General features: G+C 34.8%; 1 protein-coding gene across 14 annotated transcripts in view; it reads right to left on the bottom strand.

The window, feature by feature from the left end:
- Positions 1-272: 272 nt before the first annotated feature.
- The window catches only part of PJA2 (praja ring finger ubiquitin ligase 2), a 91,400-nt gene continuing 80,324 nt past the window's right edge, over positions 273-11,348 (bottom strand). For all 14 annotated transcript variants that reach the window (XM_007486488.3, XM_056824707.1, XM_056824710.1 and 11 more), the window contains 4 exons: positions 7,599-7,710; positions 5,720-5,834; positions 5,175-5,296; positions 273-908 (listed from right to left, as the gene is read on the bottom strand). In XM_007486488.3, the coding sequence (XP_007486550.1) occupies positions 783-908; positions 5,175-5,296; positions 5,720-5,834; positions 7,599-7,710 (475 nt within the window). In that variant the 3' untranslated portion in view covers positions 273-782. The remainder of the gene's footprint in view (positions 909-5,174; positions 5,297-5,719; positions 5,835-7,598; positions 7,711-11,348) is intronic.

Below are 11,348 nucleotides of genomic sequence, written 5' to 3'. Positions count from 1 at the left end.
TTCCTGGAATGGAGGTGACAAGACCCCAGTCCTTCCATAAAGATGCACACCTTCATCCATGGCTTAGGACATTCCATCAGCCTAGGCCATTCCATTACACTAAATCTTTTCTTGGAATAAGACTTTCATACTTTCATACCTTTGGACAGAATGCAGTTTTGAGCCTCCAATTCTTTGGATGAGATTCTACAACAAACTTTGGTCTTTCCCCACAACAAACTGATTCAAAACTTCCTTTAGTATAAGGAAAAGAAATGATGAAAATACAAAAGTGTTTTATCATGTATTTTATTTCCAGTGAAACCAAATCTTTCCTACTGCTGTGACCACAGAGTCTTCACATTTGATGCAAATATGAGATATCAAAGTCACTTAGTGGCACTATTTTTGACAAACCCAAGAAGTTCATTATATTGTGTAAAACAGATTATAAGCATAACTTTAATAAGCTCTAACTGCACTGCAGTTGCATGAAAGTAAATACATAATGTGCCACATAAATGATAATTATTTTGGATAGATTTAACTACTGCTTATTTTAACTGCAATTAACAATAATATATTCAACTGAAGAAAACTGGTTCAATTTGATTCAACTTTCAGGTTGAAAATAACAGTTTTTATTGCAAACCTAAATATGGTTTAGAAAGTTTAATACTTCCTTTCTAAACAACAATATATTATATATAATATTTAATATCTATATATTTTCATGTTGGAATTAATTAGATTTTATAGGCTTAGTTTGATGGACTAAATGATCTCATTTCAAATGTTAAATTTTACTGAGTTCCTCTAGAAGTGTGGATTGAAAGTAGGGAATCATGATCAGACAGGAAGGAAGTGGGAGCAGTTGCTTCAGAGAGGATGGGTGCAAGCACGTGACGGCAAACAGGGCATGTTCCTGACTGAAGAAGAGAAAAAAACCAAGTTAACAGACAGTAAAGACATAGTAAAACTATCATAGAAAAGTATCTTAAAGTTTTTTGGAAAACAAAAACATTCCAAATCGAACGCTGCTAAAAACTGGATGAATAACTTTTTTTTTTTAAACACCACTAGAGGCAGCTAGTTGGTTCAGTTGATTGAGAGCGAGGCCCAGAGATGGGAGGTCCAGGGGTTCAATTACTTCCTAGCTGAATGACCCTGGACAAGTCACAGCTCCCATTGTCTAGCCCTTACTACTCTTCTGCTTGGTAACCAATACATGTCTTGATTCTAAGATGGAAGGTAAAGGTTTTAAAATAAAAAAACAAAACAAAAACAAACCTGACAACAACAAAAAACTCAGCATAGGAGGTCCAGGTTAAATGGAGAACTTCTGAGTAATTTCAAGTATAATGACAAATACTAGGGAAATTAAAAACCCATAGAATTGACTAAGTTTGTCACATGAAAGTCCCTGGACAAAAGAGCTCGCTTATTCTTGTTATTACACCAACAGCCTCTTTCAAAGCTAAATTCAGTTCAACTCAGCTTTCATAGGCCACACGTTAAGAGCTGGTAGAGATGGTTCCTTGCCAAACTGACCAAGCAAAGCTGAGGGCAGGAAAGGAGAAAGAATGGCGTTGCAGGGTTCAGGGCATTCTGTGCCCTTGCTAAGCCAACCTTTCCAACAGGGCTGTCCCAATGAGAAAAGCTGCTGGAGAGAAACATCTATCTCTTCATAGCAAAATCACTTTCTGGTAGACTTGCAGGGCTGTGCTATGTAGGAAAGGTATGTTACAACCTTGTCTAAGCTATAATACCACAGGTTACACATGACACATGTGTATGTACATACATGCACATAGGGTGGCTGTGATATTCTTTTATTACATATGAAGTTTCATATTACATATAAAATTCTTTCCTGCTTAATTCTAATTTCTTAACAGTCACAGTGATGATATTAAAAATGTCAGGAAGAACAAGGATAATGAAAATCCCTGATATCTAATACTTGAGGCAAAATTGTGGTAATTTAAAGGCAAATTACAACATTGTCACATAAAAAGAGAATATATATATACATATATATATATATATATTCATACACCATTTTATTTGGGACACATTAGGGCAATGTTTGAGGCCTGAAATTTTCCTGTTTTCATTGTTCTATTTCATCTAAGATTCTAATATAATAAAGGTGAAAATGAAGAGTTCTTTTCTTGGGGTAAAAGAAAGACAAAGGAAAGCTTGTAGTCTTTTTTGCTCAAAGGACCAAGATGTAGGAAAAAAATTATTTAAAACTTTTAAAATAACAATTTATGGCTTTCCTCTATCTGAAAAAGAAGGCTGCTCTTATAGGTTCTATTGAAAAAAGACAATAGATACAAGCCAATACCACTGATCCAAAAAACAGGGGTCTTGGTTGGTATTAATAGCAAAGACAAAAAGGCTAAAAATATTACTGAAAAAATCTAAAATGAAAATAACAAGTGTGGCACATAGGATTTAGATAGAAAACTACATAAGAAAACTACATGGTCAAAAAGGTAAAATCAATTACTATAATAGAGCAGATGTTCTAAATGGGGACAATATAAATGATATAATATTATAATTTTACATATTTATAATAAGCAAACTAAGGAATAAATAAAATAATCAATCTGATTACTATTAGTAATTTCATTAATCTGTATTTATAAATTATTATGGTCAAGAAAATAAATATTATGATTAATATTATATACTTTTAGCTATTTCTGGAATACTACCTGGAAAATAGATTTGAATAGATAGCTCTTAAGTAATTTTTGGTAATTATAACAATTTGATTAAGTTGTTGGTTATGGTATTAGATTTACTTTGAAAATAATTTGGTAAGCCCGTGAATATTTTTTTTCCTCAGAAAAATGGGACAAGAGATAAATTAAGCAGATCATTAATTTTCAATTTCAATTTAAATGTTCCCAAGTGCATACATATATAAAGAAGTAAAACACTGATGTTTAAAAAAGGTCTGTGTGTAATTTAACCTAGACAAAGGGGTCATCTGAGACACTTTAAAATTAATTTTGTCAAATATTTACAGAAAATGTGCAAATGTTATTTTGTAAGAAAATTTCCCCAAATCTCATATTCTTCTCCATCATATATATAGAATATATATTATTGAAATATGCATATTTCATATTTATATTCATATATAATACTGAACTATAATCTTGAAATACTCCAATATTATTTTAACATACTTTAAATGGACTATTTAAAGCACTTACTGTCTGAGATATTTACAATCACATTAGACCAAAAAGCTTTTTAAAATCATTTAAAAGATTATGACTAAAAATTGTGAATTTTTAGAATTACTATTAAATATACTTATCTTCTATGTCATCAGGGCTATCTGTGAGCAAATGGTTTAATATGATCATTGTATACTTGCTATATGGACACAAATTTCTAATAATGAAAACTGAATAAAAAAGCAATTCAATAATATTTATTAAGTCCCAAGCGTGAAATGACAAAAATGGAACAGTCTATTTCATCAAAAGGCTCACAATCCACTGTGGGAAGGTGGGCAGGACACAAAATGTAGAAAATCAGCAAACATAAAGTATATACAAAGTAATATTTCAAGAGGGGAAAAAGAGAAAGGCCTACCAATTGAGGGCTTATCATAAAAAAGGATTCCTTTTTAAGGGTGACATATGAGTTATATTATGAATGAAAATGCAATTCTAAGAGGTGTAGAGGAAGAAATATTCCCAACTTGGAAGTCCTACCTGTGCCTTAAAGACATGGAGATAGGCAGTGAATAGCTAGAAAGTCAGTCTAAATGGAACAGAGTGAGTGTATGAAGGGCAATAATATGAAATAAGATTGAAAAAGCAGGTAAAGGACTTTGCATTTTATCTTATAATTAAACATCCTATAAGTAAATAAGAGGTTTTTGGAAATTTCTGAAGAGGGGATGGAACGTTCAGATTCATGCAAATGAGCCCAAAGAGTGGGCCGTTATACTAGCCCCAGGAAGAGATGATAAGGACCTGGATTAGGATATGTAGAGGCTAGAATGGTGAAGAAAAGGGGGCAATTGTAAGGGATGGTGTAAAGGCAAAACTGACAAAATTTGGCAACTGCCTGGATAGGGGAGGAGAGACAGAAAACGAAGAAGCAAAGAAGGCTTCAGGGCTGGTAACCAGAAGAGTGCTGAAAATAGAAAGGGGGATGTTTGAGGAGAAAGAGTTGTGTTTTGGACATGCTGAGTTTGAAATCCCTAAAGAACCATCAAAGAGGGAGATGTCCACAAGGCATCTATCTCCCTAGTTCAGGAAAGCCATTAGGGCAGATATATGTACTTGAGGGAGTCGGCATAAGAGATGACCATTAAATCTACGGGAATTGAGGAAGGTACCAAGGAGGTGGGGGAAGGGGAGAACAAACATTTATTAAATACTGCCATGTGGGAAGCCCTATAAGGGTCCAGGGCATTTGTGACACTTATTGGGCTAGCTGAGGATAAGCCAGCAGTAGACCCGAAGAAGAAATAGCCAGATAGGTAAGAAAAGAACCAAGAGAAGTCAGTATCACAAGAAACGAAAGGAGAAGGAAGCGGGTGTCTGGGAGGAGGGGCGGTTGATATAGTCAAAGTCTGCAGTGAGGTCAGGGAGCGCTGTGATTGGATTTAGTAGTTAAGAAATCACTAACTTTGGACAGACTTCTGTTGAGTAGTGATATCAAAAGCCATATTCCAAGAGCCTGAAGAGAGGGAGATGGGAAATGATGAAGCAATGATATTTCCTAGGAGGCCGATTTTGAAAGGGAGAAGAGAAAAGGATGACAGCTTGAGGTTATGGCAGTGTCAAGTGAAGTCTTTTTTTTTTTTAAAGAATGGAGGAGCCATGGGCATATTTTACATTGTCATAGTTAGCCATGGAAAAAACATTGAAAATGAGAGAAAGAACAAATGATTAAAGGATGCAAAAAAAGGAAGCAAAATAGGGATGAAAACATAAGTGGCCTTTGAGAAGGTGAAGCAAAGGAGAGGAGAATGGAGAATTCTGAAGTAAGAGAGAAAAAGGGGCTTATGATGACTATATTTTTCTAAATAAAGTAAAAGGCAAAAATTTTGAAATGCTTAGCACTATTCTCTTAATATTAGTTTGTAGAGAAAAAATAGTTTCTAGATAAATGCTTGATTAACAAGGGGAAGTAAAAGTCAAATAAAAACTTACCTTTTGCAGCCAAAGAGTTACACAGGGTTTATGAAAGAAATGGCTACATGGTAACTCTGTTATTATTTCATCCTTAGTATATTCACTGCAGCAGATAGCACAGCATTGTTCTTGACCAACAGCTGAAAAAAACAGTGTTTTTAGTTCAACTATGTGTTTCATAATTTTTAAACTTAAATAAAATGGAAAACAAAAAATATTGTTTAAGAGAATAACTCAAAACAAAACTTTGATCAATTCATAATAGTCAACTTCTAGACATAATTAGTCAAATCTTGACAATCAGTACTCTTCTGGGACTTGAAAACAAACCTGTACTTAATAAGTGTTCAATTTAGTGTTTAACAATCTACACTGAAGGAAGAATTTCTGTCCCAATATGCCATTTCATACTGTCAAACACTATTTGATCAAATATAGTGGCTTTGTAAAATGCAACAAAAGTTTCTAATGTTTAAGGTTCCATTTTACACGCAGACCAATCATGTACTTTAACATACAGTGAATGAATCATTTTAGTATTTCCTGGGTCACTCTTTTCCTACCAGTGTGATCTTCGGTAATGATGGTCTGTGGGAGACAGTCAATGCTTTCTTTGCTGGCAGGTGGATGAGCCTGATCAACATCTACTGCAAGAGACTCTAAATGGGCCAGGGCAGTCTGAGAAAGAAAAAGTCATGGTAGTTTACTCAAAAGCAACTTCAAATAACAAATAATGTGCCACCTGGCAATTATCACAATATAATTTTACTTTACTTTACTTATAGCTTTACTTACCTTCTCTTCTTCAAAATATAAGAGGTGGCTCAGTGGATTGAGAGCCAGGCCTAGAGATGGGAGGTCCTATATTCAAATCTTGCCTCAGACACTTCCCAGCTGTGTGACCCTGGGCAAGTCACTTAACCCCCATTGCCTAGCCCTTACCACTCTTCTGCCTTGGAACCAATACACAGTATTGCTTCTAAGATGGAAGGGAAGAATTTAAATATAGCTATATAGATACATATAGATATATACATATACACACATGCACATTTATATTTTTATAAAATATTGTCTCATCAGCAACCCTTCTGAAAGTATTTTAGACTTTCATTGGAAATTGAACTTGTGCCCAGGAGTAGTAGCCCCTGGGAAAGAGGCACTGTTCTCTCCTCCCAGCCTCTATGTTAGAACTTGGGAGATATCAGCAAGGAATATAAAAAACTGAGGAAGAGAAGGAATTGGAAACACAGTTGGGCAGTTGCAATCCTCTGAGTAATGAGGAAGCAAGACACATCTTCCCTCACCTCAGGAACTTTATTACATGGTAAAGTCAGCAGAGAGTATTAGATTAGATGGTATGTGAGATGAAATTATGCATTATTCCCCAATATACATTGATTAGTATTAGTAATCATAGACTAGCAACTTCCCATAGAAAAATAGTGAAGCTAGGTGCCCCCCACTAGGAGATATCAATCTCTCCTTCTGAAGTGTAGAGGAATCCCCTTCCCCAAGCAGCTTTATATATATATATTTAGTGTTTAACAATCTACACTGAAGGAAGAATTTCTGTCTATATAGGCTTTTGTATTCTCAAATGTGGCTAAAGTGAGCCCCCTCTTTTTTCTATTCCTGTGGGAAGAAGTTTTGGGTATCCTAATTCCAATGAGAGAAATCTCAAAACTTATAAGTTATAATCTTAAATACATGTCCTAAGAAATGATTACTAAAAACCCAAAATTGTTGCAATGCTGCTGCCTGATAAATCCTTGGACAGGCCTAAAAAACTGACAACTAAAAATTGTAAACTGCTGGGAAAGATTAAGGAGGACAGAGGAAGGAGGGTAGAATAAGATACAATGATAGAAGTAGTGGGCACACAGATGCTCAGATTTACTTAGACTTTATAGGGATCCAGTGTTGGACAGGTACTAGAGCTGAAATTTCAATGGTACAGGAAACGTCCTCCCCCAGTACAAGCCAGCATCTTCTGGTCTCAGATAGCTTCCTCCAGACCTGTTGCATCCACTACATGTCAAGGATGGTATTTGAACTAGGAACTTCTAATTCTGAGGTCAGGTCTTTATCTATTACTTCTGCTTCTTGAGCTCATGCACGCCCACAAATGGATGTGTGTATATGTCTATATAGTTTATAAATACATATGCATATGTAGATATGTGTATGTGTACCAAAAACTTGGTAAGATTATTTCTAACTCTTTTAGAGAAATTTTTCTTTGCAGGGTAATTTGTATGTAGTTGCAGATTGGCAATCACCACTGTTCCTTTTGTTTTATGTTGTTTTTAAGACATGCTAAAGATATTTTATAATTTACTCATTTAGTTATGCAGTTTAGGGGGTTTGACACAACATGATTTTGCAGATTTTTTCATTTTGCATCCTTCATATGTATATATAAAAAAGTTAGCAACATACCTCCATAGCCTGGGCTAGTCGCTCTTCTAATGCCATATAGGTAAGGAACTGAGGATCCACATAAGAAATTGCTTGGGCAACTCCTAACCCATCACCAAATTCATCCAGGAGCCTTAAAAGACATACAACGTGATTTGGAAAATAATTTTGTTCTTGAAAAATATACCGCATTACTGAGTTTCTGAGAAATTTAAAATAGCACTTAAAATGTAAACATTTTTATAGAAGAGTAGACAATATAGAAAGCATTTGTGGAAAATTATCAATGCAATGACTTAACTTCTGTTAACTAAATTATTTCCCCACTACTGGGAATATAGATGGGGAAATTAATCTTTGTGGTTTAACTCTTTGGTTTACCTTGGGCTGAGAAATTAGGAAGTAAGGATTGCTACTTGTGCTTATGTTCTTGAAGGAGATGCAATGTACAACTAAATGAAAAAATCCCCAACAAAAACATCTTATTTGCTTTATTTATTTAAAATAAGATTACAATATTTTAAATACTGCCCAAACAGTAAGATCTATCATAGAAGCCCATAGAACCGCACAATTTCATTTTTTTCTCCCTCAAGATATAAGCTTTTTACAGGCAGCTAGATGGCTAAATATTGTCAATGTATACTAGACTTAATTTTATCTTATCAAAAGATATGTCAATGACAAGGAATAGAATAATTAATCAACAAGCATTTATCAAGCACTTAGTATATGCCAGGTACTGTGCTAGGCACTGGGGATACATATATAAAAACATTTTAATCAATTGACAAACATTTATTAAATGGCTATAATGGGGTAGGTACTGTGTTAGGTGTTGGGCATTTACAAAAAAGAAATGAAATAATCTCTACTCTCAAGGACTTTACATTATAACAACTTTGTGACCATCTTTTCATGTATATGTATATATCAATTTTCAATCAGCAAAAAAACTGCCTTCTCTCCCTTTACCTCAAGCTCTATCCATTAGCTGAGAATATAGAAAAACAAAACCACTGTTACAAATGTGTAACAAAAAAATTTTTAACACTGGCCAGATCCCCACAAAATATATGCCTCATTCTGCACTTGGAGTCCTTTATCTCTCTGTCAGGAAATGGCAGTATGTTTCTTCATTAGTTTGGGAATTATAATTAATCAGTACTCTAATCAGAATTCCTAATTCTTTCAAAGTTGTTTACTATTTCCATGTTGTTGCCATTGTATAAAATGTTCTCCTGGTTCTGCTTACTTCATTCTGAATCAGTTCAAATAATCTTTTCAGGTTTCTCTGAAACAATTATTTTCATCATTTTGTACAATAATATTCCATCACATTCATATACTTGTGCAGCCATTACCCAATTCATAGACAACTCCTAAAATTACAAATATTTTCTGTCTCAAAAAGGGCTATGAACATTTTTGAATAACCTTACTTTGTTCTTAATTTACTTGCTTTCTAACACACCTGTCTCTCTTCTATTTCCCTGATTAATGAATTATATTTCTGTACCCAGTTCTGTTTGTACATTCTTCCCTCTTTTGACCAATTCAGATGAGCGTGAAATTAAAATGTCAGCTACTTCTGTCCACCCCAACCCTCCTTTTTAGACATTTATCTGTGTATCCTGATAATGCGAGACAATTATCTTTCCATTCCCTTCTTCATCCTGCCCTCCAACAGTTCCTCTTTGCCTCTCTTTTCAGTGTTCTCTCAAGACATAATAGTCCTCCCATGTCTTCTCTAATTGAACTCCCTCTATGACTTCTATGATGAAAGAATACAGAGGTGACATCTCCTCATATTTAAATGTAAGTAGCTTCTTATTCAGACATTTTATGAATGAACAATATGAACAATAGTTCATTCATGTTTACCTTTCTGTTTCTTTTTACTCCTATCTTCAAATGTCAAAAGTTATCTTACTAAAGATGCATGTTTCTTCCTGTAGTATCATACTCAGTTTTTGACTACATGCCAGGAACATTCCTTTGCCTTCTGGAATATATTCCAAGCATACACTTGTTCTCTGTGGTGGCTACTAACATCTTTTGTGATTCTGAATGTGGATCCTTGGTACCTGAACGTTTTCTGGTTGCTTGAATATTTTTTCTTTGACCTAAAATATCTGGATTTTGGCTATAATCATCCTAAGAGTTCTTCCCCCTACCCTCACCCCACTTTCAAAAGAAGGTCAGTGGATTCTATTTCTAACAGGTCTGGGGCAGTTTTAAGATTTCTTAAAATAGGATGCCTAAGCTCATTCCCTCTTTTTTTTTTTGTTGGACATTCAGATAGTCCAAAGATTCTAAAATTTTTTTCTCAGCATTTTCCAGGTCAATTGTTTCTGCTTTGAAACATTCTGTTTTATTCTATTTTTTCCAAATCTTTTGACTTTCATTTTTCTTCTTATTCCATGGAGCTTTGATTTGGTCCATCTCTAATTTTCATGGAATTTGTTGCTTCAGAAAGTTTTGTACCTTTGTTTCAAGTTGCTCATTTTTGTTCCAATTTGCTTTATAGCTCTAATTTCTTTTCCATTTTTTCTTCTAAATTTCATTTATGAAAACAATTAAACTTTTTGAACTCTTGCTTTATATCTTATCTAGGAATTCTAGCTGAATTTGTGCTCAAACTGTGTTTTACAGGTTTTGGAGTCATTCCTTTTTTGGTTTTGTGTCTTGAGTATCTCCATCATATTAGGGTTTTTTTGGGTGGAATTTCTTTTTGTTTGCTCATTCTTCCAACCTACTTCCTAAATTCTGACTTCATGATGTTAGGGACAATCTCTAGGTATTTGGAGAGAGAAGGTCTAGAGTGGTCCTCTTAATGACTTCTTGGGGATATTCAGTTTAATGTTATTCGAGGATTTCAAGAACAGCTCAGACTGGGACTTGCAAGCTTTCAGTGCTTTTCCACATGGGAAACCAGACCCAAGTCTTATTTTTGCCCTCTTATCTCAACTGTTAAGTTTTTTTTTTTTTTAATCTGGGTTTGGGTTAGGGTTTGGGAAATAGCAGACTGAAGCTTGACACAGCCACTATCAGCTAGGAAGTTATGCTGGTTTTGAGGTACAGAATCACAGGTTCCACTTTGGGCTGGGATTCCTGCCATGTTTATTTTTCTGCATATTTCAGTCTGGGCTAAAGGCTGGAAGTGAGACTCTGATCAGCTCCTGGGGTCAGAGTAACAGTTGCTATTTGCTTCTGAACTCGATTCTCTCAACCTAGGGCCTGAAGTAACTCACATCATGCCATAGCATCACAACTACTTACTTCCCTGGAATGCCAGCCCTGGGTACAGGTCCCCTTCCATAGTCTACCCTGGATCTGTTAAGTAGTTAGTGAATGACAAAGCTGTTATCTAATATATGTTAATCATCTCCTTATGGATGTTACTTCCTCAATGAACTTTAATGGACTAATCAATCCCTCCCTCCTCCTTCTCTTTCTATTTGTCTTAACTAAGAATCCTCTCCTGGTTCATTATTCAGATGACAATCTCTAACTGTGGGAGTTCCCCAAGGCTCTGTCCTAGGCTCTTTTCTCTGTTTTGATGATCTCACAAGCTCCCATGTGTTTAATTATAATTTCTCTGTAGGTGACTTTAAGATCTATATATTCATCTACGGTTTTCCTCTTTAGATTTAATCTCATGTTTCCAATTTCTGACTGAACATTTTAAACTAGATGTCCCAGAGACAATATAACCTTAATCAATTCAACTTGTCCGACAAAGAACTCATTATCTTTATCTTTCCTGCA

The sequence above is a fragment of the Monodelphis domestica genome, chromosome 3 (genome assembly GCF_027887165.1).
Source record: "Monodelphis domestica isolate mMonDom1 chromosome 3, mMonDom1.pri, whole genome shotgun sequence".
Lineage (NCBI taxonomy): Eukaryota > Metazoa > Chordata > Mammalia > Didelphimorphia > Didelphidae > Monodelphis > Monodelphis domestica.
The sequence above is the reverse complement of the archived record's forward strand: the minus strand, read 5'-3'. Positions and strand labels throughout refer to the sequence as shown.